The 21,997-nt window shown below is 38.9% G+C and overlaps 1 protein-coding gene across 1 annotated transcript in view; it reads right to left on the bottom strand.

Moving 5' to 3' along the window:
- LOC124396380 (serine/threonine-protein kinase/endoribonuclease IRE1-like) overlaps positions 1–21,997 on the bottom strand; it is a 29,678-nt gene that overhangs the window by 3,940 nt on the left and 3,741 nt on the right. The window contains exons 2-17 of the mRNA XM_046865498.1: positions 19,626–19,746; positions 17,034–17,067; positions 16,811–16,883; positions 16,476–16,548; positions 15,039–15,161; positions 14,348–14,449; positions 12,142–12,403; positions 10,373–10,451; positions 6,460–6,625; positions 4,909–5,024; positions 4,512–4,700; positions 3,818–4,076; positions 3,574–3,664; positions 3,279–3,468; positions 1,317–1,416; positions 318–517 (exon numbers count right to left, since the gene is read on the bottom strand). Coding sequence (XP_046721454.1) covers positions 318–517; positions 1,317–1,416; positions 3,279–3,468; positions 3,574–3,664; positions 3,818–4,076; positions 4,512–4,700; positions 4,909–5,024; positions 6,460–6,625; positions 10,373–10,451; positions 12,142–12,403; positions 14,348–14,449; positions 15,039–15,161; positions 16,476–16,548; positions 16,811–16,883; positions 17,034–17,067; positions 19,626–19,746 — 2,178 coding nt within the window. The remainder of the gene's footprint in view (positions 1–317; positions 518–1,316; positions 1,417–3,278; positions 3,469–3,573; positions 3,665–3,817; positions 4,077–4,511; positions 4,701–4,908; positions 5,025–6,459; positions 6,626–10,372; positions 10,452–12,141; positions 12,404–14,347; positions 14,450–15,038; positions 15,162–16,475; positions 16,549–16,810; positions 16,884–17,033; positions 17,068–19,625; positions 19,747–21,997) is intronic.

Here is a 21,997-nt window from a genome sequence, read left to right as displayed (position 1 = left end):
AACACATGTGGCCTAACACAGTCTAAAAATGAGCTGATGCACCAGCACTGTAAATTACACTTACTGTGTCTCCTGTATTATTCATGTCAGCATTTACAAATCGTGTTCGTCAGATCAGCGGATTCACTACATTAATTTAAAGTGCTGCTTATGTATATGTTTAAGGAGAAGGTCCATCTCACATCACTTAGCTCGTAATATGTTGTGCTTGGCCTTCGTACCGCTTCTAGTGCGACAGTGGCACCTGGAAGGATTTGAACTCTCGAACTCTCTCGCCAACATTCAAATTTGATACAAATGTGTTTGCTAGCACTTACTGGGTTGTGCTTGGCATCTTCACTAAGCACCTCAGGTGCTATCCACCCCTCTGTGCCAGGAACACCAGACCTCCTGCTGAAACTGTGTCTGCCAGCAGCCAGCTTCTTACACAGGCCAAAATCTGAGATCATGGCACGAACACGCCCGTGGGCATTCGGCATAGACACCAGGATGTTGTGTGGCTTTAGATCTCTGTGAACTGCCAAGAAGGAAGAAAAAATTAAGAGTCTCAAAGAGGGAAAACCAGTGACACACACCTGCTTAAAGGCAAAAAATAAAGTCAGCCTTAAGGCCCTTTGGAAATCGAAAAGTAAACTATTAAAATGTTATAGAAATAATATAAACATTTAGTTACACTTTCTTTTCTTCAGTAATACTAGACTTTTATTTAGTGATATTCCTTTTTTAGGTTTGAAGTAAATCTATTTCTCAGCTACACTATATGGCAGGTTCTTGGATACCTGACTATCACACCCATATGCATTTGATTTCTCATTTAGTCTCCCTATGCCATTATAATTATTTATTATAAAGCTTCTGGGAAGACTTTCACTAGATTCCAAAACACCAGTGGGGATTTGTCCATTCAGCCACACGCATTTGTTTAGTTCAAGCAGTGATGTTAAATGAGGGGGCCGGGGGGGGGCACGAGGGGAAAAAGGCCCGCATACAAGCGTGACGGTCTGGTGTCCACAAACCTTTGGCCTTGTAGTGTAAGTACATTGATTCAATCTTCAGTAACTACTTTATCAAGGTCAGGATCATTACGAATCTGGAGCCTTTCCCAGCAACACAGGCAAAATGGCAGGAGAATTCACACTGCATGAGTCGACAGTTCATCGCGAGGCAACATGTGCACACTTGCTGCACAATTCATTTTTTTCTTATTCTTCTTCGGGATTAAGAAGAAAACAGTTGAACCTTACAACAAAATTCCACATTTGAGCAGCTATACACAGATGAAATCTGCACTAATTCATCAGCTGGATTTGCATTACCTATATTGAGCGAATGCAGATGTGCCAGACCAGACATGGTTTGCTGCAGCATGGTCACCGGTTCCAGCCCATGGCGATTAAAATCCTTTTGCTCTACGTACTGCCAAGAAAAACAGCATTTTTAATGAATGCAAACACAGTCCAAGTTCCCTAACTTTAAACCTTGTGACAAATTGTACGAGTTTAATCCCAGCTTAATCTTAACATATCATGCAGTTAGAGACAACGTACATAATATATACAGGGAGTGCAGAATTATTAGGCAAGTTGTATTTTTGAGGATTAATTTTATTTGAGGATTTAATTTGAACAACAACCATGTTCTCAATGAACACAAAAAACTCATTAATATCAAAGCTGAATATTTTTGGAAGTAGTTTTTAGTTTTAGCTATTTTAGGGGGATATCTGTGTGTGCAGGTGACTATTACTGTGCATAATTATTAGGCAACTTAACAAAAAACAAATTCATACCCATTTCAATTATTTATTTTTACCAGTGAAACCAATATAACATCTCAACATTCACAAATATACATTTCTGACATTCAAAAACCAAACAAAAACAAATCAGTGACCAATATAGCCACCTTTCTTTGCAAGGACACTCAAAAGCCTGCCATCCATGGATTCTGTCAGTGTTTTGATCTGTTCACCATCAACATTGCGTGCAGCAGCAACCACAGCCTCCCAGACACTGTTCAGAGAGGTGTACTGTTTTCCCTCCTTGTAAATCGCACATTTGATGATGGACCACAGGTTCTCAATGGGGTTCAGATCAGGTGAACAAGGAGGCCATATCATTAGATTTTCTTCTTTTATACCCTTTCTTGCCAGCCACGCTGTGGAGTACTTGGGCGTGTGTGATGGAGCATTGTCCTGCATGAAAATCATGTTTTTCTTGAAGGATGCAGACTTCTTCCTGTACCACTGCTTGAAGAAGGTGTCTTCCAGAAACTGGCAGTAGGACTGGGAGTTCAGCTTGACTCCATCCTCAACCCGAAAAGGCCCCACAAGCTCATCTTTGATGATACCAGCCCAAACCAGTACTCCACCTCCACCTTGCTGGCGTCTGAGTCGGACTGGAGCTCTCTGCCCTTTACCAATCCAGCCACGGGCCCATCCATCTGGCCCATCAAGACTCACTCTCATTTCATCAGTCCATAAAACCTTAGAAAAATCAGTCTTGAGATATTTCTTGGCCCAGTCTTGACGTTTCAGCTTGTGTGTCTTGTTCAGTGGTGGTCGACTTTCTGCCTTTCTTACCTTGGCCATGTCTCTGAGTATTGCACACCTTGTGCTTTTGGGCACTCAGTGATGTTGCAGCTCTGAAATATGGCCAAACTGGTGGCAAGTGGCATCTTGGCAGCTGCACGCTTGACTTTTCTCAGTTCACGGGCAGTTATTTTGCGCCTTGGTTTTCCACACGCTTCTTGCGACCCTGTCGACTATTTTGAATGAAACGCTTGATTGTTCGATGATCACGCTTCAGAAGCTTGGCTATTTTAAGACTGCTGCATCCCTCTGCAATATATCTCACTATTTTTGACTTTTCTGAGCCTGTCAAGTCCTTCTTTTGACCCATTTTGCCAAAGGAAAGGAAGTTGCCTAATAATTATGCACACCTGATATAGGGTGTTGATGTCATTAGACCACACCCCTTCTCATTACAGAGATGCACATCACCTAATATGCTTAATTGGTAGTAGGCTTTCCAGCCTATACAGCTTGGAGTAAGACAACATGCATAACGAGGATGATGTGGTCAAAATACTCATTTGCCTAATAATTCTGCACTCCCTGTATATATATCTTTATATTACTGCTATATAACACTGCTATACTTTTGTTCATAAGCTTGGCACCTCACCTTTTTTCATGACCCAACATTTCTTTTTAAAGATTTAAAATCTATTTATTTATTTTAAACAGATACTGTAGGAGCAGTGCAATGTGTGCTAACCTCTTGTAGAGTAGCGCTACACAACTCAATAGCGATGTACTGGAACTGACGGTCACGCTCCGTGCAAAAGTAGCGGATGACGTTGGGGTGCTCATCCGATTCACGCAACAACTGCACCTCCCGGTCTGCGAAGCTGAAGCATTCTGGGAGAATTCTTTTCACCGCCACCTGCCGGTTATCAAAATGACCCCTGGGGGACAAAAGGGAAAAAAAAAAAAGCAGAAGTGTATTTGTAGGTGAACCACACGAGCTGATGGTGTAGATGTTTCAGAAAACAACAAAATCAGAAGATCACCTGTATACAATGGTGCCCTCAGCCCCATGTCCAAGAACACTCCTGGGATTAAAAGTAATATTTCCGACTCGAACAATGCTGGACTCGTCTTCTGAAGAGAGGAAACAAGATTCACGTAAATAATCAAACAAATGCCAAAAATCGAAGACTGTAATCAACATTCAAGCATTAACGGAAAGCCAGACGTTATATGTTTGGATGAGACGGATCACGGCAGACACGCGCCATGAAAAATCGATCTCACCTCCATCCTCATGCTCGGCGGCAGACCCCCCTGGTTCCGAATGAGACATGTTGGAGTGATTGGAGGCACGTGGTGTGGCGTTAGCACTGCTTTGGCCCGAGCTCTCGGCGCGGCCACGAGCCACCTCCAGGAAATCACCGTCGGGCAGCAGGTCGCCGGGCGGCTGGAAGAGCAGCTGCTGTTTCTGTAAGAGCTCCAATTTCTCTTCCATTTGCCGCTGGAACTGTTGGTGCTGCAGCTGCTGCTGCTTCTGCATGCTCTAAATACACACAGGCCTTTCAGTCTTTGATATTTTTAGTGTGCTTCCCACATAAATGCATTATTTGATGGAGTCATCAAAACATTTGATTATTAATTCAATAGATTAAGCTCATGCCATGACTACGCTTCAATATCAAGATTTCAAACGTTTAAGCAGACTAAGTGCATTGAAAATGGAGTTTTTGAACTGAAACGCGGTGAGAAAAGAGGCGTAGAAAGTAACAGTTAAAACCTAAATTTTAATTTCAAGTAGTAATTCAGAGATATCTAATGGGATTTTAGGGGCCACCTCATATACAACTACAAATATCCCTAAAACTACATGTGGCAGCCGTTAGCCAGCTATACATGGAATTATTCCTTTAAATCCTGCCTAATTTTGTATAACAAGACGTATAACCAATGTCATGTTATACTATATATTTTTTTTTACCTTGGGGTAAGTGATGATAAAGGCAACCCAGCCAGCCAGAAGGAAAGTGCTGAAGATAATGGTGGCCATGTCTTTGAGCATGGAGTCGACAGGTGCTTCAGAGCGGGGTGGGCGAGGATGCTTCTCCTGGAGAGAATGGACAGGAGGGGGCAAAGGGGTGCTATCCTCCATACCACTTTCATTCACCTTCTGTTTCGCAGTAGCAGGGAAACAGAACAATGAGTGACCATGAATCAGTGACTGTGCAAGCAAATGCCTGGTCATTTAACTGGTAACTAAGTCTATGAGCAATCCCATGTGAAGGATCCCATTACAAAGATTTGGCTTTCAAACCAGTAGAATGCAGACATATTCTGAAAAAAAAGGCTTGTTGAACAAGCAACAGCATCACCCTCACCTCCTCAATATTTTGCTCTGAAGCAGGAGGAATGACATTGCTGTGCTGACGAGGAAAACCCTCTGGAAATTTTTCCAGAATCTTCTTATGAGCCTCGGGAGGAGTCTCGTGATGACCTACAACAACATAAAAATAAAAACAGAATTCATGGTTGTATAGTCAAGCCTTTACAGAGATGGCAAAAGTACACACATCCTTCACTCAAGCAGAAGTACAGATACTAATGTTTTAAAAGACTCTGGTAAAAGTACTGACTTCTTTGACTTGGTTGAAAAAGTATAAAGACGTTGGGCTCTGACATGTACTTAAGTAAAAAGTAGCCATTACTACTACCTGTTTTAGTGTCACGCTCATGACTGGACCTCATGTCATATAATTATATTGATATAAAAGAATGTCAAATTCAGTTATCTAATGAATGTATCCAGACTGAACATCCACCATAGAACACAAGTGGAGAAAAGATGATGATGATCAGGTGATCAGTCTCAGTCATGTTTACATCTCTGACTCCCTCCGTCTCATCCACATAAACCCCATACTTCTTATTGCCCTCTGCCATGCTCATTGTTAGCTTCGTAAATTAGCCTACGTCTGTGGTGTGCGAGAGTCAGGAAATGATACACCAGTGGTAGATTGAAAAAGCCTCGCAATGACAAAAAATAGGTTGAAGGGCTGAAAGTGGTGAAAAGAAAAAATATCGATCATGTCACCAAATACATTAAAACTAAACGCCGGTTTAGATGTAAGAGGTAGAAAGTACAGATATTCGTGTAAAAAATTTAATGAATGAAAGTAAAAAGTTGGAAAAATAAATAGTAAAGTACTGATACCAGTAAAAAATCAGTAACAAAGTATTTTTACTTCATTACTTCCCAGCTCTGGGCCTTACTATTAACAAAGAAAGATAGACTAGGAAACCAAACGCTGATTAATATATAAATAATAGTAATAATAGTAATAATAATAATAATAATAATAATAATAATAAAGGCATAAACGGAAAAAAGCGCAAACTTTATGTACATCCACTAGAGGGCAGTATGACCACACTTCATCCGGGTTAGAGAGAACGAGCAGAGACCAATTAAATGGATGAAGCTGCTTACACCCCAGGCCTTCACTAACAGTGCGTGTTTAGAAAGCGTTTAATGAGAAGTGGTTGGAAAAAAAGGCGGAAGGAGGGCACCTTTAAGCAGTCTGGATGAACATTTATCACCACAATAAACCTTTTTTTTTTTTATTCAAAAACCTCCAGGTCCCCTAGTATCAGTGTGTAATCGCGTGCAATTGTGTACGCAAGCACAAGAGAACAAGCAACAAACGAGAATTTAGACTGCAAAAATGTCAACAATGACATATATAAGGATACAGTACAAAAGTAGAGAACAAGAAGGACTTCACCATACATTCTTAACCTCTAGAATGATTGCAATCACTGAACAAAAAGTAGTGTTGCTTTCCAGCTTGTTATTATCTGTGATATAATTGATAACTGTCAATAATAATAATAATAATAATAATAATAATAATAATAATGAGATGAGATACCTATAAGCAGGAGGTAGTTCCTCATGTAGTTGATACGGTTCCGCTCCTTCAAAGCTGCATTGAATTTGACACTGGTGCTGGGAGTGATGACGCACTCTTGGTCCTCGTCCACACTGCCCTCCTGGCTACTAGGACCCTCCAACATTGGAAAAGTGCTACCACGTGGCTGAGGGACAAAAACAATGCTCGTGAGAACTGTTATCACCAGCAAGGGTGGACACTCTCCCTTTATGGCTATTGCCTTTTCAGGGATGGATCGCTGAGAAAGAGACCTATCTGGATTCCAGATTTCACAATAAAGTGCAATGAGGCAATAGAATGCAAATCTCCATTATGCAAATACAAAACTTAGCCACTGAAGTGTGCTTTCAAAGCTGATCACGATTGGTGCAGTTATGCAACCAGCCAATTCCAAGCAAAAAATTGAATTGAGCTTGAACTTATCAAATAATCAATAAGGCATATAGTTGGCACCACGCAATATTGATGTGATTTCGTCAAAAGAAGGAGGGGAAAAAATATATATATATATTTTTTATTTTACAAACATGTCTATATTGTCCAAATCATTCTCACTACAAAACACTACTTTTATCATGCAGTGTTGGGCAATGTGTTCGATTATTTCTTCATGTGCGGAGATAAAAAAAAAAATGATTCACTTGAGCAAGGAAAACTAAGCCTCAACCTAAAAACCTCTGAGTCAACGGCACACACCGGAAATGATTCACCTCACACATATGCACAGCAAACTAAATAATTTAGTATTAAAAAGTCTCAGTGAGTCAACGAGCCAGCAGATATTTAATTTGCCTTTATTAAAAATGTTTGTTTGGTATTTTAATAAGGGCTTTAAATAAATTAATCAAAACAGACAGTCACAAAACTGTGCAAAATATAATTGGGGAAAAAAGGATAGGGATATAATGAGGATAGTAAACTGTGTTAAACCTAATTAAATTATGGGAAACCACAATTTGGTTGACAAAAAAAACAAACGCGGACCTTCAATTTAGGGCAAAATTGCACAGCAATTATATAAATTTATAATAATAATAATATATATAATAATATATATAATAATAATATATATTATTCAATCCAGTAAATATATTCAGCTCTGAATGTGCCTTGGTTGTAATATAAATTGCTTTCTTATTGGACTGAAAAACAGGGTGAGAAAAAACAGTATGTACACACAAAGATGCTGATGCACTACATGGACAAAAATATTGGGACACCTGACTATTTATTAATACGGCGCATCCGGAACGTATTCACAGCACTTCACTTTTTCCGCATTTTATGTTATAGCCTTATTCCAAAATGGATTAAATTCATGATTTTCCTCAAAATGCTACAAACAATACCCCATAATGACAATGTGAAAGAAAAAAGAAATCACATGTACATGAGTATTCACAGCCGTCGCATTGACACTCAACATTGAGCTGTGATGTCAGAACACAAACCAAGCCATGAAATCCTAGGAACTGTCTGTAGACCTCGGAGACAGGATTGTATCGTGGCACAAATCTGGGGAAGGGTACAGAAACATTTCTGCAGCATTGAAGGTACCATAGAGCACAGTCCATCATCTGTAAACGGTAGAAGTTTGGAACCACCAGGATTCTTCTTAAAGCACACAGCCAGGATAACAAAACGAGTGGCTACGGGACGACTCTATGAACGTTCGAGTGGCCCAGTCAGAGCCCAGACTTAAACCCGATTGAACATCTCTGGAGAGATCTGAAAATGGCTGTGTACTGATGCTCCCTATCAAACCTGATGGAAATTGAGAGGTTCTGCAAAAAAGAATGGGAGAAACTTCTTAAAAATAGGTGTGCCAAGCTTGTGGCATCACACTCAAAAAGACATGAGGCTGTAATTGGTGCCAAAGGAGCTTCAACAAAGTACTGAGCAAAGACTGAATTCTTTTTCCCCAGATTTTTATTTGTAATACATTTAAAAAGATTTCAAACAAACTTCTTTCACGTTGACATTATGGGGTGTTGTTTGTAGAATTCTGAAAAATAATAAATACATTTTGGAATAAGGCTGTAACAACAAAATGTGGGGAAGAAAAAGCACTGTGAACACTCTCCGGGTGCACTGTAAGTGGTTTATTCCCCAATCTCTCTAAGCACAAAGTTGGATGCACACTGGATGTGTTTAAGTGAAGGGAAAATGTAAATGGTACCACACCAAACTAAGAGACACAAAGCTGTTCCAGCATGACAATGCCACTCGTGCAATGTGAGCTCCATGGAGATATGGTTAAGTTGGGTGGAACGATAGATCTTGATTGACCTGCTTACAGAGCTCCGACCTCAACCCTAGTTGACACCTTCTGGATGAAACATAGCGCTGACAGCACCACAGGCCTCCTCACCCTACACCGCTTCCTGATGCTGAATAAGCAAAAAACTAAACAACCACACTCCAAAACCTAGTGGAACATCTTCCTAGAAGAGTGAATGTTATTACAACTGCAAATGGGGACGAAATGTGAAATGGGATATATATATTAAAAGAAAGCACATTTAAAATCTTATAGCAGGTGTCCACGGATTTTTATTTATAATGGAACCAGCTAAAATGTTTAAAAATATAAAACAATTGAAAAATTCAATATGCCTCATGTGATTATTAGTGAGACTTAATTCAATATGCATCAAGAATACTACCGTAATTTCTATAAAGCGCACCCATATATAAGCTGCACCCACTGAATTTGACAAAGATTTTTATTTTTAACATAAATCTGTCTACACTGAAACTAATGAACTTTACACAGGCTTTAACGAAAGACACTAAATGCAATATGTTGCGCTTCTATTGGGAGCATAGCGGTATTTAGGGAATAGCCTGCCACTGCATTCTTCCGCTATTACTGCGTTTGTGGAGACCGAGGATTATGTCCTTATTATTTTCTGATGCTCATATCTAAGTTTCTTAGACTAACCCATAACGCTGTTGCCAAGAAAAATAAAAAAGCACGAGTTTTGGAAACCTGTCTGTGCTTATATGATTCCTGCAACTGGATTTAGTGAGCTCTCCCTTCACCCAGACTCAACGCACTACAACGGCTTGTATCTAAACAGTAGCCGACCAAGTAAGTCATTGTTCACTGTCTTCCTCCTTTCTTTCACAACTACAGTGGCACCTTGACCTACGAGTGCATTAATGTACGAGTTTTCTGAGGTACGAGCGGTCACTCTGTCAATTTTTTTGCTTTGTTACGCGAGCAAAAAATTGAGGTACGAGCTCGAGACGCCGCTGCTAGATGGCGAAGCGAAGCCAGAAAGCGAAGACTGTGACGAAAATTAAGATAAGCAAAGAAGAAAAAATAAACATTTTTAAGTTTAGGGATACGTGGTGTACAGGAGTGATAGTAAAAACGAGTTTTCCCTCCGCCTCCGCTTATCGCCTCTACCCCTGCAGTGTTTTTTGGCTTGAAGTTTGTGAAACCGGGAAAAACCTAGGAAAAATCCATATATTAGCCGCTTTGTTGTTTAAGCCGCAGGGTTCAAAACGTGGGAAAAAAGTAGCGGCTTATAGTCCAAAAATACGGTAATTAATTAGTCCAACTGTAATGGAATTAGAAAATTTGGTGATTTGTCATCTGAAAAAACTTTTGCTGGAATGTAGGCTTGGACTTCTACCTGCTCTACTGCATGCATGCCCATGTGGTCTGGAGCCAAACTACTGACCCAGTGTAATAAAGGCACAGCCACTCTGACCATTTGAGATAAGCAGGCACATACATACTAGCAAAAATATTCACTCTCTTTATTTGCTATTGTAGGTTTTTTAATAGAATGTCGGTGCTATGCTGGTTCGTAGCGCTCAGCCTGACAAACTAAACACAGGACTGCCAAAAAATGCCAAGAATCCTGATGTTTTAACTCACCACAACAGTAACTCCATCATGCACCAGAGAGGGAGATGCATAGAGGCTTGTAGAGTACTTCCCCACATACAAAGTGGACCTGTGAAAACAAATTATTTAATTATTATTAAATTATTTTAAATTCCAAAATACTAAACAATCTGTGAGCTACAGCTTTTTCTATTCATTTCATTTGAGATAAAAATGTCACAATTATGCAATAAGCACAGGTAAGTCATGTTTAAAAAGCCTATTTAATTCAGATATTGCCACATAATACACGTTTCAGCATTAAGCTTCCCAATACTGAGCAACAAGGTGTGTTTATACATCTACAAATACATATTCAAGACGGGACCTGTGATACACTCAACATTAGTTCAATGCTAAATTCCTCTGATTACTAAGGGCTTTTATGGGTATTTCACAGACAGAGGCCAAAAGAACATATCTGAACAAATCTGTTATGCCACTGGGTAGCTGAATTATAATTTTTTTTTTTAAACGCAAGCTCTGTTCAATTCAAAACAGCTTTAGATTATTATACGTATCCATATATTTCTATTCTTTCTGAAGCATCAGTTCATTCAAACTGACTTGTATGGCTGACAATATAATCTAGACTGATATAAAACATGTATCATGACGTTTTCTGTGAAGAGACTCGAGCAGGATTTATAACACAAACTGATGCGTTTTTTTTGTTATTATTAATGTGAACAAAAATGAAAGATGAAAGGATGCTAAAGGGATAATTGTTTAGAGCTGATGTGTAATTAATTCTAAATTAACTGGTCAATCTTCCTTGGTATAAGTGTAATACAAACGTTTTTGGAATGCTACTCTTGTTATATAATTAACGTTGGGGTGGAAAAGAAAAACGCCAGTCATTCGTCATTTTCCCACAACTGAACAAAAGTGTTGTGCTGAAATCATTGAAATAAAAGACACTTTAAACATCCCTATACCCCGTCCCACATTATAAAACAGACAGAAATATGGGGACTATTAAACAATATTAAATCATTGAGCCTCTAAGTCAGGGGTCACCAATCTTTTTGAAACTGGGAGCTACTTCTTGGGTACCGATTAATGTAAAGGGCTACCAGTTTGATACACACTTGTAAAATAACAAATGTGCTCAATTTACCTTTAATTATATGTTATTATTAATAATTAATGATAGTCATCTATGTGAAGACACTGATCATGTTAATAATTTCTCACAATAATTATCAACAATGATTTAACAAGGTAGGAAACAGATAAAGATCAATATGCAAAACTTTATTTCTATAAATCTCTGCAAGTATTTACATTTTCAGATGATCACTTCTTCAATATTTTCACTAGACACTAACAATTTTTAACAAATCATCCACTACGTTGCATCATGTTTGTACAGATTATCAATTACGTAACACAAAAATCAACTTGAAGACCAGCTAGCTCTAATCTAATATGGATAAGTGAATATAAATATAAATCAAATAAGGTTTTTTTTTTATATTGTCATTTTAAAATTCACCACAATGCAAGTGTGATTTAAAAAAGAATAGCAACAAAAAGAATGAGATGCAGCTCACTGGTAAGTGGTGCTATGGTGATCTATTTTTAGAAAAGGCCCGTGGGCGACCTGGTGCCCCCTGCTCTAAAGGAACACCTATTGCTTTTTCATTCAATTCAAAAAGGAACCAGGAAAAAGAAAAAAAAAAGAAAAAAACTTCAAATGTATTTTGGCTTCAAATGTTTTTAATGGGAAGTTAAAAAGAATGTGTGAAACCACTTACATCAGTTTGTCCTCCAGCTTCCTCTCTTGAGGGAATGGATACTTCCACTGTGTAATGCGTCCAACCTGACCTGAGGTGAAGGTGAGGTAGCGCAGCGTCTCTACAGCTACGTTTGTATGTGGTACCTTGCGCAGACCCTCACGCTGCCACATGTATACTGCCACCACTGGAGAGTCGTAGTTCTGCACCCACTGCACTGCGCCCGTTTCGCTGTCTACGGTCACGACCAGGCCGTCGCCGTTCGAAACAAAGTGAGCCATCTCTGTTGATGAGAATATTCTAAATAAATACGTCACAGTTTCTTACTGAATAACGCTGGACCAGGATTACACGATCCCATTCTTCAGAATTACCCCATAATGAATAATATTTTAATATTAGACATTTTTTTTTTCATCACCATTACTGAATACGATGTCTTTTTGCTCTGTGATAATATCATCTGCTTTTGCACACAAGCATGTACATGATCAATATCTTATTCGATCAAGAAATATATAGTGTAGGATTGTATGACAGGTTAAAACGCATGAGTTTGAGCTTAAAAAAATCAGTTACTAAAAAACAGATAAGATATTTACACTGACTGGTTAAGTAGGAAATGTGGGTCTGTGGTAACGGTGATGCTTTTCCACGTAACTAAGTAGATTCATTAGCATAATTTGGTTCTTCAAGTATCAGGAAACCATGTAAGAAAACAAGTTAACAAAATTAATTGGAGAGCAAAAGTATACAGTGGTGTGAAAAAGTGTTTCCTGATTTCTTATTTTTTTGCATGTTTGTCACACTTTAATGTTTCAGATCAAACTAATTTAAATATTAGTAAAAGATAACTCAAGTGAACACAACATACAGTTTTTATTATTGAGGGAAAACAAAATTTAAAACTACATGGCCCTGTGTGAAAAGGTGTTTGCCCCCTAAACATAACTGGTTGGTCCACCCTTAGCAGCAACAACTGCAATCAAGCGTTTGCGATGACTTGCAATGAGTCTGTTGCAGCGCTGTGGAGGAATTTTGGTCACTTGTCTATGCAGAATTGTTGTAATTCAGCCACATTGGATGGTTTTCGAGCATGAACCGCCTTTTTAAGGTCATGCCACAGCATCTCAACAGGATTCAGGTCAGGACTTTGACTAGGCCACTCCAAAGTCTTCTTTTTGTTTTTCTTCAGCTATTCAGAGGTGGACTTACTGGTGTGTTTTGGATCATTGTCCTGCTGCAGAACCCAAGTTCACTTCAGCTTGAGGTCACGAACAGATGACTGGACATTCTCCTTCAGGATTTTTTGGTAAAAAGCAGAATTCATGGTTCCATTTATCACAGAAAGTCTTCCAGGTCCTGAAGCAGCAAAACAGCCCCAGACCATCACACTACAACCACCACCATATTTTACTGTTGGCATGATGTTTTTTTTTTCTGAAATGCGGTGTTACTTTTACACCAGACATAATGGGACACACACATTCCAAAAAGTTCAAATTTTGTCTCGTCAGAACACAGAGTATTTTCCCAAAAGTCTTGGGGATCATCAAGATGTTTTTTTTGCTCAGCAGCAGTTTTCGTCTTGGAACTCTGTCATACAGACCATTTTTGCCCAGTCTCTTTCTTATGGTGGAGTCATGAACTGCATGTCGTGTTCACTTGTGTTATCTTTTACTAATATTTAAATTAGTTTGATGATCTGAAACATTAAAGTGTGACAAACATGCAAAAAAAAAAGAAGAAATCAGGAAGGGGGCAGACACTTTCACACCACTGTATTGTGGATAGTAGTGTGGATATAATCACTTGCTGCAGAGAACGAGCAGGTAACGAGCGAGCGTCTGTGCCTGTGTGTGTGTTTTACGGTGGTCTATTTTTGTGTTTTATTTCTGGACTGCCAGATGCCAGAACTGACCGTACCGAGACCAGGGATGAAATTAAACAGAAGGATTGATTTTTTGTGTCATTTTGTACTTGCATGTTCTGAAAAGCACACATTAATACCAAAAAAGACCATCTCTGCCTCTCTCTCTCTCCATCCCCTACCTCCTGTGTCCTCCACCCCATCAATCACGGCTCTCACATTAGAAATATGCAAAGAAAAAGATTTATAGTGTCTCTGAACCACTTCTGCTAATGAGAAGAATCCATTATTATACTAATCATACCAAACTTAACGTAAACAGTACGCAAAAAAAGAAAAAGAAAAAAAGTGTCTTACTGTATTTGGTGTCATCGTCAGGAAGTGTGGATGCATAATCAGAATATGTGGCATTCCATCGCAGTTCTCGGCTCTTGGTGTCAAACATAGTGATGGTGTACTCTACAAAGCAAAGAAAGGCCACAATAACGTCAACGCTAGGAATAGAGCAGAAGACCGTGGCTCTAATGAAGACTTGCTGAGAAAACTAAGAACTGTTTTGTGACCCGTAAAGCGATGTAATTCTGTATAACGGTGATACAACATGCACAAACACACCACACATCTCTGCACTGCAAAGCCAGTTTTCATGTTCTGGTTATAAAGGTCTCATTTTACAGTCTGGCAAACTGACAATCTGATAAGTGTCTTTTGTGTAAGTAAACTTCTACAACAGGTGCACAAACACTAAACTTTTAAACTCTCCCACAACAGACCCAACCTAGTTTAAGCAGATAAATTCACCTGGATCGTGCAGCTCGAGGTGAATTTACACGCTCTAATGTCTGTTGCTCATCCCAGATCTCTAAACATCTATTCAACACAGTCCTGTTTGCCTGCTGAGATTTTAAATGTAATGATTGGCAATAATTTGTAGTGATTTATAATCCCACTAAGCCGGTGTCATTCAGAAGAGGATGGATAGCAATAATGTAGCCTCGGTGAGAACTTCTTTGAAGCTGCTCTATAGTGAAAATAATGTATATATTACCTGTTCGACCTAGGTAAAGAAGTGACGACGATGCACACAGTGTCTCAGCAAAAGAGGAGGTGAGAGTCTGCTGCTTTTCTCCTGTCAGCAGATCTACCACATACCACACGTCCTGTTTCTTACCTGGAAAAAACAGAAACGTTGTGCGTATTTGAGCTGTTCAGGCCCGGGCCGGGGCATCAACAACAAAGCACTCATCTGTAAACAACTTCTCATGGAAGTGTACATAGCAAAATAGCATTAATACTCAAAATACGTGGTCTTTGGAAAACTGCCTCGACCACATGTAGACTACTTCCCTCTTCAGAGGTATTTTCTATTTTGACTACTTTTCACAGTGTTCCCACTCGCTTGCTATTGTCATTTGACATTTAAAGCAAGATTAAATACGTCATGCAAGATTACCTCATCGTTTACACCCTTATTTTGTTAAAGAAAGTGTGATTTTGCTACGCACATTATCCACTACAGGTCATCTGGACATAACTCTGGGTTTTATCCCAAATAAATAAAAAAATTTAAAAATTATCTCAGATGAAAAAGGATATAAATAAAAATGACACTCATGACTGAACCAAGACTTCCTGGATTTGACCTAGTAGAAGATCTAAACCACACACTATGCAAAGCAGATTCCATTATCATTAACTATTTAATAGCAGCCTAATCTGCTGAAAACTATTCCTACATGCTTTTTGATATATACAAGATGGCATTTCCTTACAATGGCCACTATATATTGTAGATTGGATTCTTCTAATACACAAGCACAATGAGGGGTGGGAAGTGGTGGGTCTAACCCGCGTTGAACTAAGAGATAATAATTAAGCTTAGTTTACACAGATTAGTCCCAGTTTACACCGATTCGCTTCACCTTAAGTAACAGTAGGTTTTGCAAGGAACAATGGAAGAAATCAGCAAGCATTCTGATTAATTCATATAAATGGGTGGTACAGTATAACAGCTGCCTGCTGAGAAGCAAATGAACAGGAGTGGGAACAAAAGGGAGCGGTACATGGTCAAACAAGGATAAACTCAACTGCTGTGGTTATAAATCGGGGGGTGGGGGTGGGGGTGTGTGTGGGGAGGGGGGTGTTAATCCAACAGTACCACAAGCTAAATAAGAAATGACAATACTCTGACCACATACATATTATTGCTGCATGTCCTTTATATCTCAGGTGGCAAATAATAAGAGCCTTAGGGTGTAGCTGACAGGAATGTTGACTTATACCACTTTTTAAGTCTACCTGTGTATATGGAGATGCTTGAGCCACAAATGTAGTGCTTTAAACGGTCATTTTTCACCATGAAACCAGGGGATTTCCAGAGCAAATTAATTTCATATAAATATAGAATAGTGCTGGAATTTTAGTTAGTGGCAAAAAAAAATCCCTGATACACAATTGAATAATGAAACAAATGCTTTAGACTCACCCATGTAAAGGATTCCATCAGAACTACGGCAGGGGGAAGCCTGGACCAGCTCAGGAATGGTGAATGGAAGTTTCTGTAATGACAAAATAGTATATCGTTATTGAAAGGGGAGCAGTGTATCTGTCTGAGTGACCTCATCATTCATGCAAAACGTAATTTCCCATGAACTAGCCCCTCTCTGTGACATGGCTTCTGGAGCAGGTCCATATCTTCCGTATTAAAAAAAAACCCTGACAGCATCATGGTTTAATTTCAGCTAATGAAGACATTAAAAAAGCCCCTTATCCTAAAGTAACTTTCTGGCAATATAGAGTTAAGCCGATTTTGAGCCTCACCGTCAATCCCTCATTGTTTTTCCCTCCCAGTGAGTACAGGCTTCCATCATTAGGGTCAGGCAGAAATGCAGGCCTGCAAAGAAGAAAAAAAAAACAAGTTTGTTTTTTTTATCTACGGAAATGATTGTACAAGATATTGCACACAGGAAGAATCGGTCTAACTCAGCAACTTCCTTCAGCATAGTTCCTGTATTCTTAAAAAACAGAGCAGAAGAGTACTTACTCAGCCACATGGGTTGGGACCTGAAGAACAGGATCTGCATAGGGGGAAAAGACATAACTGCTTATACACTGTATACATAACTATAATATTCATTGTAATATTCAAGTCAGGCAGAGAAGGACACAGCCAGACACATAAACAATCTACATTTTTGATGCAAAGAACAGAAATATGATGAAGTAATTCATCAAAATAAGTGCTCATGAGACGTGTACTGCTACTACTACACAAGGCTGTTGCAGATTTAAGGTCTCTCTAACTGGCGCGTCCTCTTTGCAAGCCTGTGGGTGCCATGTTTATTAAGAAGTGGTACTGGGAAGTGGTACTGGGAAGTGGTTACTCTGTTGGACTACTGATCAGAAGGTTGTGCATTCAGATCTCAATACCAAGCAGCCACTTGGGGTTTTTGACCCTCAACTGTTTAGCTGCATAATAGTGAACATTGCAAGTGGCTCTGAATAAGGGCGTCCACCAACTGCCATAATAATACATGTAAAAGTTATTACACATCCTCCAGCTTCTCCGGCCAGCAGGTGAGACCTGCTAAGCTAGTGCATCTGGTTTTCAAGAAGCTGTATCACATCACATGTGTCTAAAACACCTGTGTCGCAAAATAATACTGAAAAAAGGATAATTACATCCACATTGGAGCGGTTTGGCATAAAAACAGTTAAAACTTGGTGTTGGCTCACAAAGTGAAGGGAAGAAGGAAAAGTTAGTGTCCACGGCCTGACCTTGATCTCAGCATGCTGTTTGTGTCCTACTGCCTGGGTTAATAATTACCAGTGCACATGTGTGAGAGGAGAAAGTGAGCATGCATGAAGGTGGTGTTGAAGCCCAGAGCCCTGGGAAAATTCACTGCTGCAATAAATGCCTCTGGCTGTTGGTTAAGATGGAGGAGCAAAAACTAGCTAGTCAAGCAAAAGCTCCACTTAACACGGTCAAATTGCTAAAAATTGTCCAAAAATATTTAAGGCCGTAGCTTTGCAGCTTAAAAGTTTATTTTTTTGCTGGATACTTCCTGTTGCACATCGAAACGCTACACAGCTTGTGTTATGTGCCAGTGTGTTTTACATGAGAACAAACCTTTACCATATTAAGGGCCAAAAAGGCCATTGGCGGAAAATAAATGCTGCATTATACCAAACATTGTATTGAAATTAAAGCTGCCATGGATCGGCTCATTTGTGATTTCGTAATATTTAAATAGAAATAAATAAACAAAGCAAAAAGGTTTATTTTTTAAGTTACAGTATAGTGAGAAATAATCCACCGTGTTGTACAATAGAGTTCTATGCCTAATGCAGTTATTCAGTCGCCCCTAATGAGACATGAAGCGGTTTCTTGTGTTTCAAAAAGGCACTCCCCCCCTCTTTTCCTTGCCTCTTCTAATATAAGGCATGGTAAAGCAAATCAACCCACAGGCCATAGATTGCGTATCTCTTGTCTTTACAAAGCCTTTACAATGATTTTTGGGAAATACAATAAGTGTCATTAGTTTCAGAACGCCTTTATATTAGGGCCGTAATTAACGTCACTCATTTTATTAACGTGCGATTAATGCAGTGCGCTTTTCTGTTTGATCATTTTAAAAATATATATATAAATAATATAAAAAAGGTGAAATTAAATCAACGTCCTTTCTTTACCCGGACATAAAAATTAATAAATAAATAAATAAACTTTATTGAACAATCATTTTTAATCACTAAACATTTGTTTTACTGATGCGCCAAGTCTTGAATCAGCACTGAAATCAGCAATGAAGCACACATCCGGCAATTAAAACCGTCCGTGTGGAAACAGATCAAAAGTTCCTTTTAGTGTTGATGATTTACGTAATTTAAAACACCTCAATAATTTAAAAACATTTACAAGAACATTTCGTCTTCATGCTCTATGTTGAGTTTGGTTTTACTAATAATAAACATACTTATTATGCATCTATATTTGTCCATGCCCATGTTGAGTATTAAAAACGTGAAAAGTAATAAAAAAAAATGTGATTAATTTGTGATTAAATACTTAAACCGATTGACAGTCCTACTTTATATATGAAATCTTCTAGGGACTGCCAATTGCTGGGGATATTCCAGTGTTCATTTCTTTCTGGAACACTTGCTGTTTAAAAAACACTTTACAATTTCCCGCACAAAGCTGACCAGTGTGCGCTACCGAGACCATGATCGCTAATGGATTCATTAGTCACAGCGATCTGTTTAAACATAAACAGCAAATGACTAGCAGATTAAATCAGACACTGTCGTTTACTATTTTTCCTTGTTTTTTTGTCTAATTGCTCTGCAGCTCGCCTTTTGCACCCTTGATTTTGGCAAATAAGAAGCTAATTAATTTACAAAATATGACTGTACATATTGTGAAAAAAAACTTTCACAGTGCAAATTGCAAAGGAATCAGTTCAGCTACATTGTTGTTGCTATAAATCAGTGTTTCGGTGAGCTGTCTGGTAGTACAACCTCGCCCTCATCCCCACCACCTACATACATGCTCTAGATAATGCAAGTTGTACATTATTAAAGCAGAGGGCAGGAAAAGACTCACATCATATCAAATAGGTCAGTGTGTGCTTACCTTCCTTAAGTGTCCACTTAATCGCGCCGGAGCGCTTGCTGACGGCGTGCAGGTTTCCATCCAGAGTGGAAACAAAGAGTAAACTCTCGGGCAGGGAGACACTGCTGCGACTGCAATCGGCCTGCAGAACAAAAATACGCATTTATTTTGTACACAGTAGTGTGGCAACATGTTGGTTTAATTGACTTCCCGTTTAAAAAAAAAAAAAAAAAAAAAAAAGGTCCAAATTGTGTTTCCCCCCAATGTTCAGAAAGGTGAATATATTTTACCCCCACAAATACCATATTAGGAAAAGACCACTCAGTATGCCTAAAGATCATGAAAAAGTGCTTGGACCATGTTATTGGAACAGATAAAAAAAAAAAGGCTCCTCTCTCGTTTACACAGATGTCAGCTGTCCATTATGAAATGTCTAGATTTCATCATATTTCCTCAACATATTTTCTTACAATTTCAAACATCCCATGGAGCCTTGCAGAATATTGAGACTAGCAGGGAGTAAAACAACAAACTGAGCTTTCCCAAAAAAATTAAATAAAAAAAATTAATATTTATATACAGGTAGTCGTCGACTTACAACCTATGCAACTTACAACCATTTGACTTTACGACCACAATCGCTAGCCGTGTCGTGCGTTATTTTTTCACCAGCTTCCAGCATAATTTCACAGTACAGTACTGTACATATAGCCTACTCTACTTACGACCAAATCGTGTTACGAATGATTTGTCGGTCCCAATTGTGGTCTTAAGTCGCCAACTACCTGTACATATATATATATATATATATATAAAATAAAAAAAATTTAAACAGCATGAAAGAAACTTAAGGGATTATGACCTAGAAGAAATCTGGTGGAAATGAAGTATAATTAGTAGTAATTCTTAGTAAAATAGGAGCCGTTCCGATTGTCCTTGATATTTCTGGATTACACAACGTAAAAAATGAATCCACACATGGCATGTGAAACTCTCTCGACCTCTTCTTGAACAGCACAGCGAGCTCTTCTCCAGTGAAAGAGTCCTAACAAAAAAGGCCTTGCACTAAGCCATACTGTGGTGACTTCGGGGAATAAACTGGGTGGAATGTTCTAAAAGCTAAGAACAATGAAGCGAAATAAACGTTTGGAAGCTTTTGTAGTTCATGTGCTATGTGGGCTGAGAAGCTTTCAGGCCCATGTGGATGTCAATCCTTCCAAGTTTTCTCAAACTGACCCTCTGGACAAAGTCAGAAGAAAGGACATAAGGGAGTACATTTGGCATATCGGGACTTCTGTTGGATGTTGAAGAAGGAAGAGTTGAAGAGGTGAATAAAGACAAAAGAAACAATGATAACATGCTTTTTCACTTAGCTTTAAACTGTCCAAGTATGGGAAAGGTGAAAGTAAAACAAAAGAAATGAACGAGAGAAAAGTAAGAAAGGAAAAAAAACATAGCCTGTAGTGAAAGACTCGGGCAGCCCAGGTTCGGGCCAGACAAAGCATGCACTTTAAACACCCGTGTTAACTGATATGCCTGATTCATTCTGGGTTTTTGGCACTGAGGCCCAGCAAAAGGGTGGAGTAACAGAATTGCAGAATGTTCCCAGTTCTCCATTCTCGGCTTCCTAATATTCACCTGCGACTGCCCTCAGAGTTATTGTATTAAACATGTGAAGCAGATCATGTGGTAGTGGAGTGGTGGGCCTGCAGGTAAGAAGAGTGCACCTGTGATCTATTTCACCTTTACAGGCAAATGACAAATATTAAACATGAATATAAAGCTGACCCATTTTCAATCATGCTTGGAAAATTTCATCAAAACCCCCACCAACACCGAAAACACCAACTGGGGACTGATCTGGAGGAGTGACCTCATACGCGTGTTCAGCATGAAACAGGCTTAAATCATTTCTAGCAGCTTCTCTCGATCAGTCATCACAAACCACGTATTTATTAAACAAGCTGAATAGCTGCATGTCTGTGTGAAGGTGAAGACTTTCTGGTCTGGTATTTTTTTAATAACATAAAAAAGGAACAATTTATGAGTCAAAGAACTAAGTTCCTCCTTGAACCGGAACAACCGACAGGTGACAGGTTCTGTGGAAACAACAGTCCCTCTGCCTTACTGTCCCTAAGTACTGCCTTACTTCATAGACATAACACAGCTATGTAAAGAATAAAAGAAAATAACCAATGATGAGGCAGTGAGATGTCCAGAAATAGTTTTTTTTTCCATTATAGCTTCATTTTTATGTTGTACAGCTTTAACTTTTACAAAGTTACAGGCATTGAAGATGCTAATTAGACCTCTCCTCACAATAAAAATCACCATTTCAACTAATAATGTATTTCAACGAGTGATTTGTTTTTACAGCCAGAACTCAGGATCAA

The sequence above is a fragment of the Silurus meridionalis genome, chromosome 14 (assembly GCF_014805685.1).
Source record: "Silurus meridionalis isolate SWU-2019-XX chromosome 14, ASM1480568v1, whole genome shotgun sequence".
Classification (NCBI taxonomy): Eukaryota; Metazoa; Chordata; class Actinopteri; order Siluriformes; family Siluridae; genus Silurus; species Silurus meridionalis.
This window is presented reverse-complemented; position numbering and strand designations above follow the sequence as displayed.